This window comes from Arctopsyche grandis, chromosome 3 (genome assembly GCF_051622035.1).
Source record: "Arctopsyche grandis isolate Sample6627 chromosome 3, ASM5162203v2, whole genome shotgun sequence".
Classification (NCBI taxonomy): domain Eukaryota; kingdom Metazoa; phylum Arthropoda; class Insecta; order Trichoptera; family Hydropsychidae; genus Arctopsyche; species Arctopsyche grandis.
Window position 1 is genome coordinate 7018120 of NC_135357.1, and position 23984 is coordinate 7042103.

At 37.0% G+C, this 23984-nt stretch overlaps 2 protein-coding genes across 3 annotated transcripts; one reads left to right on the plus strand and one right to left on the minus strand.

Annotated features, from left to right (window-relative positions):
• Positions 1 to 383: 383 nt before the first annotated feature.
• On the plus strand, positions 384 to 17060 carry MED14 (mediator complex subunit 14). Of its 2 annotated transcripts, XR_013260376.1 has the most exons (25): positions 398 to 502; positions 1501 to 1725; positions 1800 to 2027; positions 2103 to 2307; positions 3435 to 3567; positions 3638 to 3875; positions 3951 to 4182; positions 4258 to 4475; positions 4544 to 4703; positions 5889 to 6081; positions 6160 to 6296; positions 6370 to 6616; positions 6693 to 6833; positions 6901 to 7099; positions 8911 to 9070; positions 10650 to 10790; positions 10867 to 11067; positions 11139 to 11280; positions 11346 to 11420; positions 11490 to 11701; positions 14441 to 14605; positions 14678 to 14956; positions 15025 to 15173; positions 15406 to 15839; positions 16173 to 17060. XR_013260376.1 is itself a non-coding variant. In XM_077428020.1 (24 exons), exons 2-24 carry the CDS (start codon positions 1589 to 1591, stop codon positions 15524 to 15526), a joined length of 4113 nt encoding a protein of 1370 aa, XP_077284146.1. In that variant the 5' UTR covers positions 384 to 502; positions 1501 to 1588; the 3' UTR covers positions 15527 to 17060. The 2 variants fall into 2 exon arrangements, 1 of the variants encoding a protein (XP_077284146.1); XM_077428020.1 differs by having other exon boundaries at positions 384 to 502; positions 15406 to 17060.
• LOC143909814 (protein-lysine N-methyltransferase SMYD4-like) lies at positions 16709 to 22402 on the minus strand. Its single transcript, XM_077428025.1, has 9 exons — positions 22358 to 22402; positions 22039 to 22215; positions 21621 to 21961; positions 21361 to 21556; positions 19864 to 20244; positions 19188 to 19787; positions 17584 to 17799; positions 17387 to 17510; positions 16709 to 17316 (listed from the first exon to the last, which is right to left on the minus strand). The coding sequence occupies exons 3-9, from the start codon at positions 21949 to 21951 to the stop codon at positions 17125 to 17127; spliced, it is 2040 nt and encodes a 679-aa protein (XP_077284151.1). The 5' UTR covers positions 21952 to 21961; positions 22039 to 22215; positions 22358 to 22402; the 3' UTR covers positions 16709 to 17124.
• Between the last annotated feature and the right edge of the window lie 1582 nt (positions 22403 to 23984).

Genomic DNA, 23984 nt, shown 5'->3' on the forward strand with positions numbered 1-23984 from the left:
TTTTATTCGTCAATATATAGTTATAAGCTACTTGAATTTTAACCTTAAGTAAGTACCCCATGACTTTTTGCCGACTAAAAACTAAAACGTTTCCCAAATGAAAATTATATTGATGACCAAAATGAGCAATATGGCAAAGTATGAAAATTATCGGATAAGAGGCAAACTTTTTCCTGAATTGTAATCGTAAGTGAAACGTAAAGGAGGTATGTAAAAAAAAAGAGCTGTAGGCAATTCTAATATATTTTGAAACAAAGTAGCTGAATTTACTCGCTTGCAAATAAACTCAGACAAATACACTAAATCATCTATTTTAATCATCAAATTTGCAAATTTCATTAAAAAAAGCGTATGAAATATGGCCGTATATAGTTGTCTTTGGTGTGACAGGTGTGTCGTTTTCTGATATTGCGACTCGCAAAGCTATCCGTCAGTTCGGTAGCGTGCCGCTGCACATTATTTGGCTCCTCTCGTTTTCTACGATTTCTGCCATCAAATTCACGTAAATATCGTTCTGCCAAACGCATACGACCTTTCCCGTATAGTAAATGTAATCAGTTGAAATTTATAAACTGATATTGATTCCTTGATTGTATATTCGTTCGCCGAATATTTACAGTCTAGACATATTCATAATGTAGCACAACATAATTTTAAGAAATAAATAATAAAAAAGTACCAACATTTATATTTCTGTGTACTTGCACCGTTCGAATAGATTTAAACGTATTAAAAATTTTATCAAATTCAGATTTCATTTATTTACTGATAATACATTTGGACATTTATTGTAGTCACAGTACATTCGTGTCAAATATCACACATCTGTAGACATACATACTTGCGTGTCTGGAATTTAATCTGTTATATTACTTAATATACTATATGTTATATGATCCGACCTAATGGTAAACGGACTACTAGTCATATGTAAACCAGTCACAGGACAACCGGTCGCTCTAGATCGGTCACACGTGATCACCCGTCACACTAAAACTGGTCACGAGAAAATTGGTCACACCATAAAACTGGTCACGAGAAAACTGGTTGACCGATTTTAGGGTGTGACCAGTTTTAGTGTGATGGGTGATCACGTGTGACCGATCTAGAGCGACCGGTTGTCCTGTGACCGGTTCACATTTGACTAGTACTCACCGAACCGACCTAATATATATAATAGTAATGATATTCTATAAAGTCAACCAGTTTTCTCGTGACCGATTTTAGGGTGTGACCAGTTTTAGTGTGACGGGTGATCACGTGTGACCGATCTAGAGCGACCGGTTGTCCTGTGACCGGTTCACATTTGACTAGTAATCACCGAACCGACCTAATATATATGTAATAGTAATGATATTCTATACTTACATATACATTTGCAGGAACTTACCGACTTTTTAATATAAATTATTATGATAATTTCATTACTCAATATTGGAAATTTCTCAACAAATACATATATTATACAAAATTAAAATAATGATTCCATTCTTTTTTCAGAAAATAGTTAAAAAAAAAAACAAATCAATATTTTTTTCATGAAACTGATACAAATATATCTCCAGTGATGTAATATTAAATCGTCGAGATGCTGCCCGTAGCTTTGGAAGGTTGTTTGGCGGTTTCGGAGGGTGGCGGAGCTCGAGGCGGTTCAATATCCCTCGCCGTATTGATCGACTTCATCGTACAAAGAACTTACCATGAACTCACCGTACTCGCCGAGCTGTAAGTACAATAAAACACACACCAAACACACCAACACGTACAATATAATAATTAACATTCATTCCAAAACTTAGATTGCCTCGCAAGACGGACATGGAGAGGAAGGTCGAAATTTACAAGCTATCGGCGAGGAGTCGACAGTTGTTCGTCAGACTCCTCGCCCTGGTCAAATGGGCCGGTAGCGCCTCGAAAGTCGACCGCTCAGCTCACATCATGGCGTTCTTGGACAAGCAGGCGATGCTCTTTGTCGACACGGCTGACATGCTGGCGAGGATGGCCCGAGAAACGCTCGTTCACGCGCGGTACATTTACCCTCCAAATTATACCGACAATGTCGGAAAGAATTGTTTAGTTATTGATGTGTTTTGTGTTTTTAGTTTGCCGACGTTTCACATTCCCGCTGCAGTTGAAGTGCTGACGCAAGGGACATACGCTCGGCTTCCAGCCTGTATCCGGGAAAGGCTTGTTCCTGCTGAGGGTTTGACGGCAGCTGAACGCAGGGCGACTCTCAAAGCTTTGAATCATGTCATTCGCCAACGTTTGGTCACATGTTCTTTGCCTGATAATATGAGGACTTTCAAGGTTTTAAAACAATTTATTTGCTGTTTCATTTTTATTTAACCCTTCGCTGCTGTGACGTTAGTCCTAAATCCAATCCTAGTAAAAAATGCTAACGTTTATAATTTTTTTGAAGAAAAAACATGTTAATAATATTATTTATTAACATACTTCACTGGCTGAGCGTGCCATACTTTACTGTGCATTGTATTTTAAACAATACATTTGAAGCGGGTGTTTGGTGGTTCTCTCCCTCGATCTTTCTCTCCTCGATTTTAGTTGAATTTAATTGCGCGATGGCTCGTGACCTCTATAATAGAAAACGATTTTCTATTGTTTTTGTTATTATTCTATATTCTATATTATTATAGATACAAAATAGTAGGATAAGAAAACTACCCAAGTTGGTATAAATATATATGTATGTAATAATAATAAATTACAATATATGTAAAATGTTTCATACCACTTATGCACTGGTTCACAAAAAAATAGTCAAATACGACAATCATGACGTCAACAACGATTGCTGTTGTTGTTGTTTTCGATCGATCAACCTGGAGTCTTAGAAATAAATCCAAGGTCCGGCCAGCAACACTGGATCAGGGCTCGAACTCGTGACCCCTCAATCGTTAGCATTATACGCTAATCGCTAAGCTATGTTTTCATGTTTTATACTGTATAATGAGAAATTTTTTGAGTAGCTTTCTTTATATCGATACTTTCGATCAATCTAACTTCCGCATTTGATTTACAGCCATTCACCGTACACTGTTAGTTAAAGTCTTCTCCAACATGCTTCAATTCTTCTTCGTTTTATGCAACTCATCCATCCCACACTTTCTTAATTTCACCCAAGCATCTCCTTTGCGGCCCTCCTTTCACCTTTTTACCTTCTCTCGGGTATCATTCCAACACTTTTTTCGTCTATTCTTCTAGCTAATTGACCCGCTCATTACCATTTCAGTCCATTTACTCTCTCCACTATATCAACTACCCTTGTCATACTTCTCGCTCACATATTCCGTTTCCTATTTCTCCTCGTTATGCCGAGCATACAATACATACATACATATATAGACATGTCTTTTTGGAATGTTAAATATTTTAATATCTTTATAAAATATTTAACATTCTAATTTCATTTATAGGTAGAAAACGGTCGAGTCACATTTCAAGTAGGCCAGGAGTTCAGCGTATCACTAACAGTAATGGGGGATTCACCAACGTTACCTTGGCGACTTTTAGACGTCGCAATTTTAATCCAAGACACGGATATCGGCGGTCAGTTTGCACTACACGAACTTTTCAGCTTGTCTACAAGTACATAGTATAATGTCGTTTAATTTTTTAGAAGGGAAACCACTGGTACATCCTCGCCAAGTAACGTACATACGATCGGTAGCTCAAGCCAGATTGGCGGCAGGCGGTGGACCGCACGCTCTCTTAGCCGTCTTGGCATATTTCTGCCGATCTTTGCAATTGGAATTGCTGTATACACAGACGTTGAGATTGGCGCGGGATCGACTAGGTCGTCACGTTCAAGTTGATCAATATGTGCCCGGTCGAAAATTGACCGTTTCGTATTGGAAGTAATGAAATATTTCATATATGCTTTGAAATTTGTACTATTTAGATTGATATTAATGTGAATTTATACATTTTAGGGAGTTGGGTTGTGAATTAGGATACCGTGTCACCGTTCAAGCTGATCCAAGCTGTCCGGGACGTCCTCTGGCTGCCGTGCATATTCCTCAATTGGGCGTTGAACAAGAAGCTGCCGCCGCTAAAGCTCTATCTGCGTCTCCACTGTCAATGGAACGTTTATTAGTTACCATAATCCATGTCAGATCTCGAGCAAGGCTCAACGATTTGAAAATATTACTCACTGAAATAGGGGTGAGTGTTTTTTGTTCTTTTTATTATGTTTGTATCATAATTTCGATGTTGAAAGTATTTTTATTGTTGTTTTAGGTCGAATGTACACTAGGTGGGTCGCCGTGCGTTTTGTCATGTTCTTTATTGCAACCGTGTCTGAGAGCCGAGCAGTTACTGGTGGCCGTCGGTGTGCATTGTGGCCAGTTGAGGTGTCACGTACCACAACATCCGAAAGCTCCACTGGCGCCAGCTTTGCCTAATGCTTTGGCTGCTGCCGATCGTACTCGACTCGTCCCACTTCTGGCCGATCTCAGGTTTGTATTTTTCATGTAGGCGTTGTTTATATGTCAAGTTTTCTTTTAATGTTGTAATTTGTTTGTAGATTTTGGTTGATGACTCGACGTTGTGAAAAAACGTTGCAGCATTTGCCAGCACGGGCTTCAGAACATTTGCCGTTGATCACGCCGCCTGGTCATCCGATCGAACGCTTGTCGCAACATCGGCTCTACGTTACATTCCATCGACATAACAGTCAAGTTTTGGTAGGTTTAAAATGTGGCATTAACTATTACAAAAAAAAAATATATAGTGACATATTTGATGCCATGACAGGAATTACACCAAGACGACACATATGGTTAGATTAATTTTTGTACATAAGTACTGTAACGTGGGAACACAAGACAGAGTATCGGCTGTCTAAGTCCATTCGGGGGCGAACAATGGAGACCCCCGAATTGGCCTAAGGGGACTCAGTAAGTACCCGCTAGAATTATCAGAACTCGAGAGCGTGAGACAATAGATACATAAATGAATCGGGGAAGCTGTAGTGAGCAACTTGTCCTTTAGAAGGAGGTACATATGCTATATCACAATTATTCATTTGGATTCACTCACCTGAACTCGCAACACCCTACGCAAAAGTACTAACAATTATTCAAACGTAACCATAGAAGTAGAATGCATAGAATGTTCATTGTTAACAAAGGTATCGTCTAAAAGCGAGCCATCGAAGAGAGAGACGGAAAGTCAGAAGAGAGACAAAGTTTAGCAAACAATGAACAAACTCTGCCGCGCAGAGTTTTTGTAGCAACATTTTTGGAGGCTGAGAGCGATTCTATGCATTCTACTTCTATGAACGTAACAGTACATAGAATACAAATAGAGACATCTATCGGCAATAAAAAAAAAATTGATAAATAATGTAGGTAGCATTTATCACATTCCACAAATTTGAGATGTCAATAAATAGAATTTGTGAGAAATTGAGGGGGAGGATACCGATTTATTGGATCTGTTCCAACAATTAAGCTAGAAAAATCAGAAAATTCTAACAGATGGTCGATCTGTGTTTTTTTTCAAATAACCATAAAACTTCGCCAGCAGCTTATTTGAACGGGTCTTGAACCCACAACCTATATACTGGTATGCAGTAGCTCTACCAGTGCACTACGCTGTGGCTTAGTGGGCTTAGTTAGAGCGAAAACACACTGAGTGGTATGTGGTGCGTGTTTTTTTTTTTAGATACTTTTAAAGATGGTACACAGTCCCAAAAATCACCCCCTGGAGTGTTTTCGGTGAAATTTTTTCCTTCTATTTATCCTTGCTTGACAGTGATCGATTACGCTGAATCCCATATTTGAAGAAATGTAGGAGAAACATATGCACTCTCTTTTGTACGAACATTTTTTTATTTTTACTAATACTTATGTTTTTAATCGTAATAGGTGGTGGAAATGCTAGCCGACGGTCCCAACGGCGTTCGACTGTGCTTTCATTTGGCCACCGTTCGAAGGTGCGGCCCTGATGAAGAAGAGCCGGAGACCGAAAACGGAGGTGCATTCTTCAAGATCGTATCACTCGTACAATTCGACACATTCGTCTTAACTCATGGTCCATTCACACCGGTAGATCCGCCTTGTGAGTATCATTCAATATCCACAATATATATATACCTATATAATCCAAATACAAACAATAATTTTCATACTATTTAAGATTCGACCGGAAAACGAAAGGCTTCGGCAACGGGAAGATCGGTTCGATCGAAACAACCAGCATATTTTCTACCGGAATTAGCGCACATCGTAGCAGCAGCCGATGAACGCATACCATTCATATATCTAGCTCAAGAAGTCAGTGCCTTGAATTATGATGTATCGTACGTATTGGGTGGTTTTGTCGTCTAAATCGTATTCGTATTTTCAGTTGTCGAATAAGGGTGTGTGTCATGGTGGAGTGCAAGTCGAAGCTGGAGGTGGAGGGCCAACTCTCAGATTAATATCACTACCGTGGCCTGGTGAAGCTGGAGCGTCTTCGGAAGCTGCCGGAGCGTTGATGCGACGTCTGCTCGCTGCCGCTGTAAGAGTTCATCTCCGAAACCAGGCACGGATTTGGACCGTCGAGCTTGTGTTTCATTCGTCGCCGCTCCGTAGCTTGCATCCCAAAGAACAAGGTGATTACACAGCACCCAGCTCTGCTTGGGTTAAAATTTATTAGTATTTAGATTCGTAATCATATTTTTCTTGTAGGCATGAGAAGATGCGTATACTTTCAATATGAGATGTGTTCGGAAGGAGCCGCTCGTGCCGCCGAAGCTTTGCTTGCCGACTGGGCAACTGTCGTACAACTGCATTCATTAGTTTATCACTATACTCAAAGAGATCCTGCTGGTATGTATGAGTATTTATTTTCGTATTTGTTTTGGTTCATATTTTTTAGTTGTGAGTTTGATTTTAGAACGAGAAGCAGCCGAAGCACACATTTCCATCGTCTCCTACGATTATAGACGGTTAGTATTGGGTGCGGGGCCTGGAGGTCGCGCTCGGTGTACCGTGACCTGGTCTGGAGGTCGCTTGAGAATTAAACCGGCTGCAGCGCCGGGTGCGGCGAATGCTCACGCTCTGATTCATCACCAGCTTGAAGCGTTCCTGAACAAGTAGGATTTATATATATTTTATTTTATTTTATTTTATTTTATTTATTTGGAAAATTTACAGTTTACAGTTTATTAGATTGATAGTAAAAAAAATATAATTATGTTAAGTAAACCATTAATAATTTTCACATATAGGTAAAAAAAGAAAAGCTCAAACATTTAAAATAAGAAACAAAAATGATAATAGAGTAAGATAGTTAAAGAAAACAAAAAAAGAAAAAAAATAGAAATAACAGTATAATAAAAATATCAAAATAATAAGAATAATAATATGATAAAAATTATGAAATAATATAAAAAATATAATATATAACAAAAAACAAAAAGACAAAATAAATACATCAAAATAAAAATTCATAATCATAATCATAAACTTTCATTAAAATTAATCATCGAAAAACAAATTTGCAATAATTACTCTAGCTTGTATAGCATTAATATTAAATAAGTCAAACATAGAAATTGTTAAGATTAGTGTGTTGACGGTGGAGCTTGCACGCCAGATGAATGAGCTTCTTCCATAATTAGAAAAAGTATTAGGTATGTAAAGGAGCTCATTACATCTAGTCATTCTATTTGGTACACGCAATGATAGTCTGCTCAATAATTGAGGACAGTCAATCGAGCCGTTAAGGATGTTCAAAATTGTTGAGATGTCAGCTATCTCCCTTCTTTTGACAAGAGGAAGTAGATGCTGACACCTACAAGCATCTTCATAGGAAGTATAGGTTAATCCAAAACGGCTACTGACGTACCTCAGGAATCTCTTCTGAATGCGCTCCAATCTGTCTCTTGCACCAGAGTAATCTGGGTTCCAAACTTGGGATGCAAACTCAACAATACTTCTTACGTATGCACAATATAGTATTTTGTATGATTTTATAGAAGTAAAGCATTTGGAGGACCGGATGACGAACCCGAGGGCCTTCGACGCTCGAGCTACAACATTGTCAATATGTTTACTAAAGGATAGATCAGAGTTTAAAAAGACTCCCAAATCCCTAATTTCCGATACCCTTGTGAGTCTATGTCCGTTAATTGAATGAGGAAAGTCAACTGGACATAGTTTTCTGGTGAAGGTTATGCAGGAGCATTTTGCTACATTAATTTCCAACTTATTTATGCTGCAATAAGCCTCTAGTCTGAACAAATCATCTTGTAGGGCCAAAGCATCATTTCGGTTGTCTATTCTCTTGAAAATCTTCATATCATCAGCAAATAATAGTACATTTGAATTCTGAAAACATTTTTCAATATCGAAGATGAAAATATTGAATAATAGAGGTCCCAAGAGGGAGCCTTGTGGAACACCAGAAGGAATATTCATCCATTTCGATATAAATCCATTTAATGAGACAGCCTGTGATCGACGCGTAATGTATGAGGTGAACCATCTATAGAGATCACCATGAATACCGATCTGTAAAAGTTTTTCAAGGAGAATATCGTGATCAATCTTGTCAAATGCCTTACTATAATCTGTATATATAGTATCAACCTGAGACCGATCGTTCATGGCATTAGTAACGAAATCATTAAATAGTAGTAAATTTGTTGTAACTGAGCGTCCTTTCTGAAAACCATGTTGTTGCATACTAAGAGATTGCGAGATAGCTGGAAAAAGTTGGTCGTACACTAATTTTTCTAATATCTTAGCAAATATACATAGCTTTGATATAGGCCTGTAATTGGAAATTTCGTTTTTTTTTCCTTTCTTATGTACAGGAGATATGAATGCTGATTTCCAGTATATATTGCAATGTTTTTATGTTCATTTATACATATGTATTGATTCATGTTTTTTGTTTCAGAAACAAAGATCTGCTACAACTTATGGCTGCTCTACGTGAAACGTATGCACCATTAGTTGCATTGGGAAGATTATCTACTATGCCGCATCTCGGTCTGCAAAATTCACGACCCCAAGTTCCAGTACAAAGCTTCACATTAGTTCCTCAATCGTGGAGAAAGGTATGAATCAAATCGGTATTAAACTTCTACTTTAGGCTTCTTCGATTTATATGATATGATCACAGTCCAATTTACCTTACGATTACCAAACTGATATATACATATGTGCCTACTTAATGTTTAAAATTTTATATGAATTTGATATGATTACAATTGAATGACAGTTCACATCCAATACCAAGCTCAATCTTAGATATAAACTTAAAATCAAATTCAGACTATTAGTTGATTGTGCGTCATACATTTATATTCTTCTTCCTCATTTGCTCAATGCTGAGCGTCGTGGTCATTGATATCATCTGGAATCCAGTGGAAGATCCGCCTCCACTCATCCCGGTCCTGTGCCAAGTTGAAAGCAGCATTTAGGGACGATCCCGTCAGTTCTTTAATTTGTTCTGACCATCTTATGGGAGACTATCTTTTCACTTGACTTCTTTTTAGTGTTATGGTGACTACCAGCATCTCCAGACTTTGCACATTCTTCCTGGCAATATGGCCAAAGTAGGAAAGAATCCTTTTCCTACACATTGTGACGAGTCTCTCTGAAACTCCCAGCTCCTTAAAGATGGATATGTTGGTGCGTCTTGTGGTTTATGGGATGTACAGGATCCGCCTCTGGCACCGAATTTCGAAGGCATCTAACATGTCTCTCGTTTTAAGCGTCCATCCTCCGACTCCATACAATCAATGAGGATCACTAGAGATTGGCCTCAGACAGATTTTCGTTCTTGTTATTATTGAGCGTTTTTCCATATATTTGCCAGATTAATCATCACCATTTTCGCCATTCTTATTCTTCTGCAGATTTCTGATTGGCATCATCTTTCTCTTGAGATCGAGGCACTTAGGTAGATAAAATCGTTGACTTCCTCATAGTCTTTTGAAGCATTGTACTTTATGAAAGACTGGAATCTATCAACGAAGAGGATTTTCGTTTATCTGTAGACCCAGGTGTTTACTTTATATTTCTATTCTTCGAAGCAGTTCAGCCATTTCATCCTCTTCACATTGTATCGTCTGCGAATTTTATATTAAAATTTTTTCTGCCATCTATGTATCTATGTATTCTTAAACCTTTGCCCGCGTCACCAAATTTAGCGAACATGCCCTGTACGCGGCTGCTTTTTTGCGGATTTTGTTATCGCGTTTTCGACTATAAATATAGGTTGTAATATTTTATAAATTATTTTAGCCTATATTGAATTTTTTTTGACTACTGCCATCTATTGAATTTGGTCAAGTATACATTTAGTAATATTTTCAACCAAGTTATAAAATTTTAACACAATAGACGGCTCTTATACAGGTTGGAACTTCCAAGACATCTATGCGTGTCTCACGCGCTGAGGGCATGTTCGCTCGGACATGTATAGTAGTCGTACGCGGTGGAAAGGTTAATACTCAAAAAGGTGTAATTTTGACGACTAGCTCGAGCTCAATCTATTGTCTTCTAAAACGATAACTCTAGGGGTGGATTTGCTTCTTATATCTCAAAATTTTCTTTTTTGTATAAATATACCTCAATATTTCATACTATAATTCAATGCTTCAATATATTAATATATTATACATTTCTTAGGTGCGAGTTGTCTATCAAGGCACGTATTGTTTGGAAGTCGCGGTCCGAGGAGGTGGAGTAGTAGCGGTTAGAGACGGGGCGTACTCTCGCTTCGATAGAAGTACCGTCGTTGGAGAATTCACTCCGACTCAAGGACTCAAAGTAAATATAAAATTAATTTAATATCATATATAATACTGAATATCGTTTTTCAACATATTCATATGTATAATTTCAGAGTTTTCTATCTCTGTACGTGTCAGAGAGTGGCACCCGCGTGATATCCGAAGATGACAATCCACCGTCACCTGTGTCACCACGAGAAGGAGGCTCGTCGAGCAGCGGGGGACTGCTTCGATTCCCCGCACCACTTACACCACCTCAGCCACACACCCCACACTCTGCACCACACACTCCACACCCAGCAAGTCCTCATCAGGTAATTTTATATAAATTCAACAGAATATATAATTATTGTATGGTACTGTATGTACATAATTGATTTAATAGGGACACAGTGGATCGTTCAATTTGACATCACCTCCCATGGGTGGTGTTGCTCATGCAAGTCCAGCGTCACCGCATCAACCTGGAGCATCACCGTTGCCGTCAATAGCAAGCGCCTCTCCAAATCCTGCTTACATTCCACCAGGTAATTAACGCTCGACGATTAATTTACATTTTATTAGATGCGTATTTATTATCGGTGCATTTCAGGAAGTCCTTTCACTGCTTGGCCCGGATCACCGAGTGTTCCGAGGCCGTCTCCAGCTCGTTCTCAAGAGCATAAAGGTTTGATTTATTTTTGGTTTATATATTTGTGTGTTACTTGTGTGTATTTATGATTGTTTTATTTCACAGTTGCTATGGGAGCTGGTCGAGTCTTGGTCGGAGGTCGAGCTTGGGCTGGAGCCGTTGCCACTCTTTTGCCCGTCGGAGCATTGGAAGTGTTATGTACACCGTGCGAACCTCCTGTCGGTGCACCAGGCCCGTTGCTCGCTCCATTGGAACGCTTCCTCGGTTGCGTTTATATGCGGCGACACTTGCAACGGTTCATTCAACAAGAGGATACGGTTAATATTATTTACTAGTCTTGGGCCCGTTGATTTCAATTCGAAAAGGAATTGAAACACGAATAAAAATAAAGTTATATGTTATATATATATATATATATATATATATATATATATATATATATATATATATATATATATATATATATATATATATATATATATATATATATATATATATATATATATATATATATATATATATATATATATATATATATATATATATATATATATATATATATATATATATATATATATAATGTAAGGTAATTTATAGGCGCACGCGCACGTAATATTAATCTTAATAAAAAGTGGCACATTATACACTCAGCAATCCAACTCGTTCGAAGTGATGAATGAATGTGTGTATGTGCACCTTAATCCAGAATCGAAATCGAAACGGGTGGTAGTTCCGAAACGGCTGGTTTCGGAAAGAAATTGATACCCGAATTACGAAGTGATACCTCTTGTGCATCGCCGACGCCCTGGGGCCTTCAACGCCCCAAGGGCCTTCGCCCCTGACGCCTCCGACGCCCCGGGTGTCTTCGACCCCGACGCGGCTGGCAACCCCGGCGCAAATGCGAGTGACGCTCCCCCTCCCCCCACTTCCCCACTACCACGATTCCCGGCGTCTCGAATACTCGGCTGTGATTGGTTCCCCATACTGGTCCACGGTCTATCACATATTTATATATGTACATATATAAGCAATAATATATATAAAGTATTTTATTATACAATAGTAACACCTGTAATCATCATATATTACACAAAAAAATGAAAACAAAAACAACAAAGAGTATTATAATTTTTTATTTATCGATCATTATATCATACACTTTTTTTTCTAATCGAAAATAAGAGGTTTAGTTGCCAATTTTGGCCTCCCTCTTTTCCTCATCATACCTATTGGATCTTGTTTGGCTGCCGGTGGAGGTTTTATATATTTTAGAACTCTCGCAAGCCCGATTATGTGTTTGCAAATATATTTCTTCAAATAATTAGGGCAAGTGCATCGACCACTACTCCAATTCTCTGGAGGCAATTCTATAATCCACCCTTTGAACCCGGTTTCTTTGAATCGGTCAAATGTGCTCCACTTTAAGTCTTCCAAATATTTCTGGGCCACAGCCAATATTGAAGCAAGTAAAAATCTTTTTACTGAGCACTTGGATGTTTAAGTGCTGCATTTTTCCAATTATTTCAAAGACCTTGATTTCTCAAAGTTTTTGTGTATACAGAATCCATTTAACTACAATGAAGAAGATGAATTCGAACTGACGACCATCGAAAAAGAAAAATTGTTAGAATTATCATGCGATAGCTCACTAAAACAAAAGTTTCAAAATGAAACCATAATTACATTTTGGATGAATCTTAGTGGAGAGTGTGAATCTTTGTATTGCAAAGCAATGCAAGTGCTTCTACCGTTTGTAACCAGTGCCGGTTTTAGGAGGGGGCTGGGTCAGGCGTCGCCCGAGGGCGCCAAATAAGTTAGGGCGCCGCTCGATGCGTCAAAGGCGCTTTGTTGTATGATGGATTTTTCGGCTGCTAGATATTCCGTTATAGAGATTTTAGTGACTTTGTGACCAGTAATCACCGAACCGCGAATGATACTCGTTTGACCTTTGGCTGTTGTCCTCTTGACCACTTGTACCAATCTTCAACATTGCACGCACTAGTAATGTTACTAGTGCCAACTGACAAAAATGAATCTGACCATTTGTCAACATAATTCTGACCATTTAATACCAATCCAGTTTAAATTCTGACCATTCAATATAAATTCTGACCATTTAATATGTATTCTAGTTGTAGTATTCTGACCGTTTAACACGTTCAACCCGGCGTGTACCACCGGTGGCCACGCGGATAATGCTATAGCAAACTATAATTTTACGGTTCCACTTCATTGAGCACCCCAACACTAAAATTCTAAAGATTTAGGGACAACTCATTATGTAAAGTGATTTAATGCCGTCACATGGGCAAATGTATGAAATCATGCGCCGGGCTGAATGTGTTAATATAAATTTTGACCAATGTAATATTAGGGGGACCGAAAAGTAATCTAAATTTTTCAACGACCTCTTTCGCATTCAGTTTGTGTTGAGATACGATCCAGTAACACTTAAGTTTTTTATTATGTTGAAGTTTCTGTTTCTGTTAAAAAAGAAGAATTTCTACCTGAGGAAGGATGTTGAGACCAATAATAGAGGAAGGGCACATGCGTCATTTTATGCCGATGTTAGACCAATTAATGAAAGCAAACGAGGCAGTGAAAACAATCAACGATACTTAGGGGATATTCTGAAACTTAAAAAGTGTCATCAGTGGTATTAACAATTTAAAAAAATAGGAATAGGGACATCAAGGAGATTGCACGAAAAGAAGAGCTCAAAAATTAGATGATGATATCCTGACGTCAATGGTGGAATCAGATCCTTGTGAAACCATCGAGGAATTAACGTTGAAGATTGGCTCTCCATGGTCTATATAGTTCAGGATCATCCTCGTCACATTGGAAAATTGCATATAGGGAATTTGGGAATATTTTTTTTAATTACTTTTCGGTCCCCCTAATATAAATTCTGACCAAAAACGGATTAAAATTCTAACCCGAAAAATACGAGCCTGATAAAATTAATTAAACTATAAGATTTGCTTGTAAAATTGTATATAATGATTAGATTTCACTAAAAATAGTTGGTAATTATACATTTTCCTATTTTATAGTTGGCTCACGTCGCTTGTGCCGAACCTGGAGTTGTTGTCTTCCGAGCTGAAGCTGGTGGATTGACCGGCCGTGTCGCCTTACATCCAGTCCATATGCAAAGTTTACACTTGACATTAGCGCCTTTGCCCGAACACAACGACACATGGACCGCTGAGGAACTTCAAGTATAATACACCTAACATATTAAATTGAATGATACCAATATAAGAACAATACTATCAAATGTAAATTTTTAGGTTATCGAAAAGTACTTTGAACTGCGTGTTGTTTGTCCACCGTATAAACCCAACTCGATATGGGGTTGGGGCCGAGCTTGGGGCGCACCGCAGAGGGTGCTTCGTGACATTGTTCAGATCATGCGACGTGAGCTGGCCGGACCCGGACCTCCAGGTCCTCCTGGCAGCAACACACCATGGAATCTCCAATGGGCATTGCGGATTCCACCTCAAGCCGCACCCATCGTGCCTACAGCTCAACCCGCTGTACTCCTCGTCCGCAACAAAATACTCATATTCGTACGTGTCAACATCATTTTTATCATCTCTCAATAAAAATCATTGTTAATGTAATGTTTTTTCTGCAGTTGTGTCTCAGCAAGGGTGAAGTTCAAGTCGTATTGCCGTTAGTGTACGACGTTGCTACTAATATTACCCAATTGGCGGAGAAGCGAGATCCTGCCTCACAGTATCCACCGTCGTCTCTTCAGCAGCAAGCTTCCAATATACTTAAAAGGTTTGCTTTATATGTTTTTTTTTAATTAAATTCAATTGACGGGCTGAAAACCAGACTGGTACAAGTGACATTTTTAAAAAAATCTGGTTTAAGTGCTAAAATAATAGCATATATGAAATGCTATTATTTTAGCACTTAAACCAGTTTTTTTTTTAAATGTCACTTGTACCAGTCTGGTTTTCAGCCCGTCAATTGTTGTATTTTATTTATTTTAATTTTAATTTTGTTTTAGGCTTGTTGAATATAACGTGCATAATGAATGCTCTTTATGGCGAGCTGTACGCGATTTGCTGAACATGCTGATTGTTCCTCCGGAAATGTTGCCACAGCATCCGGCATTACCACCTCCTTAATATATATAGGACATGTTCCAGTTTACCTTCAAGATATTTATTCCGTTGAAATGTCGATTACAAATTATATTGAATGTATTTGAAGTTGTCTAAAGTTGGCTGCTCAGTTTAGAAAATAAATGGAAAATCAGACTTAAACTTATTTTTATCAAATGATAAGTTTTTTTACACTTGTATTGAGAACTATGTATATTGATTGCGAGTCAAATTGGCTGGTGGTTTAACCACTTAATCGCCACGCGTTTGTAGACACCGATTCGATTAATTTATGGATGTGGCTATTTGTAGGTACTATATCTGCGACAGGCGCAAAGCCTTCTGCGCATGCGCGTGAACTGTCACTGTCAGCGTGTTTACTGTTAAAATTTTGTTTTAAACCTTTTCAAATTTAGTTCGAACTCGTAAAGTGACGTAGAGTAAAAAATATAATCCAAATTAGTTAATATTATTAATTGTTAGAAAATTATTATCATATACAACGTATAATACCTACATACAAGTACAAGCCGCGAACTGGCTAAATGATAACGTTAATAACGTGCGAAATTTATTTGCCTCATGTATAATGAACGATTGATTAAACAAGTCTAGCATACATTAAATGTAAGAAATCATAATCGGATTATAAGTTCACACGCATGCGCAGAAGACTTTTTTCAATTTCATTAGTATTACGGGATATTTTTAGATGTCATTGTGAAGAGATCAAAATTAATTTCGAATCATAGCCTTAAATAGGAAGGAGCGCGCACCGGTGCACTTATGGCGATGAAGTGGTTAAGTCCGATTGAACTTATGTACATAAATATATCTTCGTATAGGATTGGCCCTATTGTTGAAATTGAAATATCATTATATTATAAGTTTTAATGAATATCATTCATATATTCATTCACTAATTGGTGTAATAATTGTCATACTGAATACAATGCTAAACAAAATAATAATTTTTCTTTTAGTTAAGTCTAGGTGGTTACCATAGTGACATTTAAAGATAAAGAAAGCCTTTTCTAGAGCTACTAACTTATAAATCAGCATCGATATTTACATCAAACAACTGATAAGAGTCTGAATTATTATGTTTTCATGCATAAGGACTCTATTATTATATGTGAACGGTCCTAATTGAATATATGTATATTTATTTTATTGTCGTCGTCGAACTTCAAATGGATTTTATTATACATATTATCATTTTTGTATTATGGGGGTGTTTCAAGAGTGTGACGTAATATTTACGCATATCTAGAGGATGGAAATTTATATATTATATATGTCACAGTGAAATTATATTCATCAAGTGAAAAAATATTTTCATTGAAATCATAACCAGTTACATTTTCAGGGTTGGTTTTATTCATTCAAGATTGGGTTGTTAGGGTTAAATTTATAGAGTTAAACTTTGTAAATTCATTGTTGATACATTTTCACTACTTGAATTGGTGATTTATATATATTTTCACTTGAAATATGGTTTCACTGTAACATATATGTACGTATTTGCGATTGACGATGTACAATACGGATTCTCTGTAAATAATAAAAATAATACACAAAGATAAACAATTGTTTTATTTGATATAATGAAATAAATAAGTTTACTGCACACACAGATTGCCCAACGTCAACAAACACCGTCTTATATTCTGCTGACAGATGTTGTAATCTTTGAACGGTGGCGCTAATGTATCATCGTACATCTTCAACTCTTCAATGAATTTCTCCAGGGCTTTAGCATAGTTGCCTTTTTCTAAGAAGTCTGTGCCGATTTTGTGAATGAGCTCCGTATCCTAAGAATAGTACAATAGTATAAAATAAAGAGTTATTTCAATATATGTATACAATTGCAACGCATAGTACCTGCAACAGTTTGAGCCCTTTGAGTATATTGGTGTACTTTTGGCACAGACCGCACTGTATCATGAACTCCTGACAGTCTATCGGCACCGGAATGACGTTCGTACATCCGGTTCCAGCGTCGCATCTTGAAATTGTATTACATATGTGTATGCTTTCGATGTTATAAAGTTTGATTAAATCAATGGTAATAGTGTTACTTGAATCTCATGATGGTATCGTTCATTTCTTCAAACGTCGGCCAATTTTGTTCACACGCAATGCAATGGCACTCGAACCAGTACTGCTCGGTCAAGTCTGCCTTCCGCTCCGTATATGGTTTCCTTGTGAAGATTGGACCGTAATTTTCAGATATTTGCTCTCCTTTTTTGATGTTTTTTATCGCTCTCACTATTACTGTTGTGCCTTGAAAGTACCTATGATTTATATCGGTGATATTATTTTACACACATTTGCCATGATAGGAATTACCCCAAGGTGGCACATACATAGTTGGATTAATTTTTGTACACAAGTACTAACGATTGTTTAAACATAGCAGTACATAGAATAACATAATGTACTGTTATGTTTAAAAAATTGAGATTTCTATTGAGAAAAACCTAAGAAGAGGCCTTGTAATATGAAGTAAGAAGAGGCTAGTAAAAATAGAGGCATCTATGGACAGTCAGAAAATTTTTGCAGGTAGCTTCTATAACCAGCAGCGTGGTCTAGTGGTAAGCATATTATGATTTCGTGCAGTGTCACGGCTTCGATATTGGTCAGACCTTGGTTTGTCACTCGAGGTCAATTTTTCTGATTTTCATTGAAACGGTTCCTGTAAAAGTTGGCATTCCCTTCCCAATTTCTCTCGTAAGCCTCGAGTTGTTCAGTGTCTCATGGTTCGCCGATTATATACAAAAATGCTGCAAAAATTTCTCCATAGATGTCTCCGTGGATGATTAATGTACAAAAATATTCGTACTGTATAAAATGCTTATTGATCGTATTATATAATTTAAAATGTTTGCAATGTTTAACCATAGATGTCGTCTACAAAAAAGTATATAATGGTTATTCATATGTAATTTGATGGGTCTACCTCACGGGACCGAAAGTGAAAAGGTCGAAAAAGCAAATATCGGAAGGCATAGATCGAAAATCGAAAGATCTTAAGTCGAAACATAAAAAAGGGTGCATGGTAAACGGTACTATGTATATATAATATATATCAGTGGCATGCGGTGAAATTATCTCTCTTTTTGTCATACAGCCTTGTTTAATGTGCGCGCGCAGGATACGAGAGGAAAAGCCTGTTCCTCTTGTTCCTGTTGTATCCTGCTCGCGCAAATTAAGTGAGGATGTACGACGGGGGTAGAGAGACTTTTACTGCACGCCACTGATATATATGTATGCATGATAAACGAATATTTTCGACTTTTTCACGGTCACCCGTAATTTGATATATGTTCCTTAATCTGTATAGTACACTCGTCGCTTTGGATGCAATCTGTTTAGACGAGTGTACATGATTAATTGAATAATTAAATTAAAATAAGATTCAACGAATTTGAGATGCCAATAACTTAAATTTGTGAGAAACTGAGGGGGAAGATACCGATTTATTGGATCTGACTCAACAATTAGACTAGAAAAATCGGAAAATTCTAACAATAGACAGTCGATCTGTGTATTTTTAATGATCAGAAGACCTCGCCAGCAGTGTATTTAGCCGGGACTTGAACCCACAACCTATCTACTGGTATGAAATAGCATCAGAAATTATGTAATTGAGATATACTACAATGTGTTGATAAAATAATACCTGACAACGCTCGGATCACACGAGTGATTGAACAAAGCAAGCACGGAATACAATCCACCGCCGATGAACACAGATTTGCCCTGATCTTTCCTCAACACTGCACTATCAGACATTGGCTTCTCACACTGAAGCTCAAATATTTCGTGAGCGTTGAACTGCAACAATTGCAAATTTCTCAAGATCAATTGCCCCGCGTACGTTTCTACCTCGCCGATGTTCATGCTTTCGTTCGAAGCCAGATAATTGGTTTTCTTCAAGAGATTCAGGAGAAACACAGCCATATGCGTACGCTGGAAATAATCAGCTTTCGATCTCATATTGGCGTTGCATTCCAAATGATACACACGAGCGTAATCGTCGGTGAAATATTTCCCTTCCTTGGGCTTAGTCAAAGTAGACTGTGCAGCTACGAAGTATGACAAATCTCTCTGCACGATGATTCTGAGCGCCATGTGACAAGTGATTGAACAGCCCGACCTCCACAGAATCTTCAGTATTGGACATTCGTACTTGTGGTATGAATCTGAAGCTGCAGTCATGCACTTGTCACTGCAAAATACTATGTTGGAGCACGTCGGGCAAGCGACTGGTGCGATACATCTGAAAGTTCCATAAATACCAATCAAATGATATACAAATATACATGTGTATACGAGTTTAAATTTTAAATTTTTACTTTTCGAAACAATGTTGACAGTGCGTTTTGGAAAATTCAGCTAAGAGAACATTGCAGTGGGCCGGTTCTACGTCGATTACATCTCCGACACTGATATCAGTAGTGGCTACAGCGTATCTGCCTTCGGTTTCATTGGATTCAATATTCAAGGCATTCGTGGCTGTTTCGTAAATTGGATGCTTTTTTCCAATGACTGGTGGTAGTGGCATTTCTTTCTTTTCAATTTTCTTTATCGGTTGATCGACGTTGGCTTTTTTGTTCTTCGAGCTCAACATTTGAATACTTTTTTCTAATATTTCCATCATAATTTGTGCGTCTGTCTGCATTTTTGTGCGCCTATCCTTTGGAAGCTTAGCGATATCTAAAGCAGACACTGTCTCCCTGTGAAAATTTGCATTTATATATAGATTTTTTTAAATTTATATATGTATTAGGTACATTGATAGAGACTTTTTTCGGTTTTATTTTAATTATATACTAGCTGAACCCCGGCATGCGTTGCAATGCCATAATAACACATGAAATTCTCGTTCCCGTTCCCATTTGTCGGAAAAACGCAGGTAGCGAACACATTTGAAATTATTGCGTTGCAATGACACTCATTCCCGTGTCCGTTCCCGTTTTTTATTACAGTAATCTTCCCGGACATGCACACAACAAATCCTGAAAGTTTCATCGTAATCGGTTCAGTGGTTTAGCAGCCTATTCGAGACACACACACACAGACATTAATTTTTATATATATAGATATAGATTATACTAGTGTTGTGCCTGTTGATTTCAGAGAGGAATTGATACACGAATTAAAATAAAGTTATATGTTATATATAAATATAATGTAAGGTAATATATAGGCGCGCGCGCGCGTACGTATTAATAGAAAAAATTGAGTGTGCGTCTGTCGCATCAACGCATATGACGCTGACGTCACCCGTTCCAGGTCAGGTGCTCAATATCAGGAGCACATGTCAGACGCTCCACACCCCCCACTTCCCCGCGTCTCTTCGACGCGATCAGTAATCACCCCACATGCCTATAGCAGATGCTTAAAATGCACCCATTGGTCAGAATTTATCGTCGTTGCTCTAATTGGTCAAACGTTTTTGTCCACGTGGACCACTTCACGCTGATTGGTTGTGTGCGTGTTTTTATTTTATTAAATATCTCTAGGCACAACATATATTCCTGGCTTTCTAAAATTTATTCTCCATACTGGTTGACGCATCCACCACATACTCACATACATACAGAATCAAAATCTTAACGAAACAGACAAAACAGGTAATGAGTTGATCTTGTACTGCGGAATGTCAAAAGTAAAATAAAATTAGGGGAAATACTAACTACGTTAGCCATTTGGATTAATATAATACATTGACTTCACCTAATTGGTATATTGCTATTAATTAGAGTAATAAACATGAGGACCACTTAGTGTTACAATTATTCTAATTAGATAATGATTTCTTTATATAATAGTATGTTTTTTCAACTCACCTAAATGCTAATATAGCTTCCGTATTCCATTTTAAAGCTAAATAGCACCTGGCTTTCCTATCGTAAACTTTAAAACTCAACTCTTTCGGGTAATTTAGTGCCAATGCCATATCTACATCCAATATGGCAAGTTCATAATACTTCAAATGATACAACGCCGCTGATCTGTTCGCTATGATGACGGCTATCTCTGCAACTGCGACGAATCAAATTTAGTATTATAGTTATAAAATTTACAACACATTTGTAAATAAAGTTACCATTTTCACTCGGCATGTTTAGATAGCTTTCGGTGTAAAATCCCAAAGCTCGTGCCCAATCACCTTTTTGGACAGCGGCATTGCCCTGATCTTTGAATGCTCTAGCCTTGTCCACGTCTTTAGCTCCGATGGAGAAAGTCGGATCGTTCATTTTGATATTGAGCGACGGATCGAAATCCCTCACCTGCGGGATGTTGGCAATAAACGAGACCCGGTCCACATCGCATTCTAAATTCGTAAAGTTCTTCAACGTCACATCGTCCACTGAGTTGCGCACCTGCTGATGATGTTTGTGGAAGTAGCCCTGGGTTGTCAGTTGGCGGTCTAACATTTTTTAATACCTTGAAATTGATATTGAATTAGCACCGACTTGCAATATAGTTTCCGTTGTTTCATGAATGAACTGTCACAATGTTACCTGACGTTTGATTTAGTCTGTAAGATGTATCTTGAAGGTTATTCTGTGAACTACTAAATGCAAACATGTGCGCTGTTTGCTGGTGTGTGGTTAAATTTAATTTTAGGAACACTCCAGTGGCTATTTTAAAATTAGACGAGTTTCACACCTTGGCATTAGCCGAGATGCAAACCTGTTCTTAATTAGATTGTGTATTGTCTTTTAAATACGTATGCATTTTATATAATTTATATACAGAATAATAATTAGATGTTGTTATGCATAAAAAAACCGACCCACATGATGAATAATTTTTTGTGGCAAATAAAATTTTACTTACATGTTAAGTAGTGTGGAACTTTGTATAAAGAAAATTCATGACAATGCTTTTTTTGAAACATTACTTGTGTGGGTTGGATCTTTTTTTGCAGAACTACGTATGTGTATTGTTGAAAAATTTAAACGAATACAAAAGATTGATGAAATCTGCTCTACACAATGGTAACAAAAGCCATTCATATCCATTGTAGGTAAATTTTTACTCTATCTACATATATATGTACGTAGTAACAATAGATGAAGTTTTGTCATTATGTGAAAATTCCAACTCGAGATTTTGACTGGTTCGAACTCAGAATCGACCACTGATCATGTTTTCATGATCTAGAAAAAAATGTGTGTATTTTGGGGATTTTTTGAACACAGTTAGTCCTGTCGAACTGAAACTTAGTATCGGTTACTGAAATTCTTATCGATACGGCGAAAATTTTTTAGTTGACTGGAAATGGTACCTCCTTTTATTTAAGTTTTTTAATTCAATTATCTCCCAAACCGCTAACCGAATCTGAAAATTTTTTACAAGTAATAGAGATTATAAATTTTATAACCTCTATATTTTTACCTGAACCGGAAGTATGTAGTACTTTTACTCTAGAGAATCGAGGTTTTTTATGTTTTTCTCACTAACCTTTAGGTTTATTGAACTGAAATTTCATATCTAGAATTTTAAGCTTAATACCAAGTTATGTATAAAATGTGGTAAGCATACGTCAACCGCAAGTGGCAGTTTACTCTTGTTTGATTTTTCTTCCACTTTTTTTTCGACCCTTTAAACATGTGTGCTCTTCACGAAAAAAATCAAGTATAATTCTTGTAATTCTCTCTATAAATGTGATGAAAATAAATAAAAAATCACTATATTTTAATAATAAACCGAAAGTGGGATTTTTTCCTCTTAGAAGTCAAAAATGTTGTGACCACGATTCTTTCAACACCCCTGAACGTATCAAGCTGAAATTTATATTTGTATTCTTTATGTACTAACTTAGACCTGATAAGGTTTTGGTCAAAATTCGTAAACCGTAAGTAGTATTTTTTTTAAAACAATATTTCATTATTTTATTTTGACCTTTTAAATTATTTCTATTTTCTTGATATTTAAAGTGTATAACAATTATAGTGATTTTAAGTAATAAAAAAATTGCGAACAAAATTCAACAACCGGAAGTAGAGCTTTTGTCTCGTGCAAGTACATTTTCCCTACATTTGCGCTCAATTTGCATCGAAAATGCTCTCATAACCGGTATGTGTGAACGTATATGTAGTTTAATTATCGAATTGTGTTTTGTGACCTTCTTATATTCTTCAAATACTTAGATAAAGTCATGGGTTGGTCATATCCGATTTTTTTTATCTATCTACATACAAATGTATATCTATTTACATACGTATATATGTAATGCTATTGATATAAAAAAAATACAATTCAATGTATGTATATGTATATGATTTTATTTATTTACTACCTAATATAATACAGAGGGTCTTTTGTTTAAACATTCTCAAATCTTAAAATTACAGCTTAAATTATTCCATCTATACTAGGGGTGATGTTTAAATACACATACATAAAATATATAAGGCAATAAAAAAAAACAGCACAAACGATAGACTGAACAAACAATGGA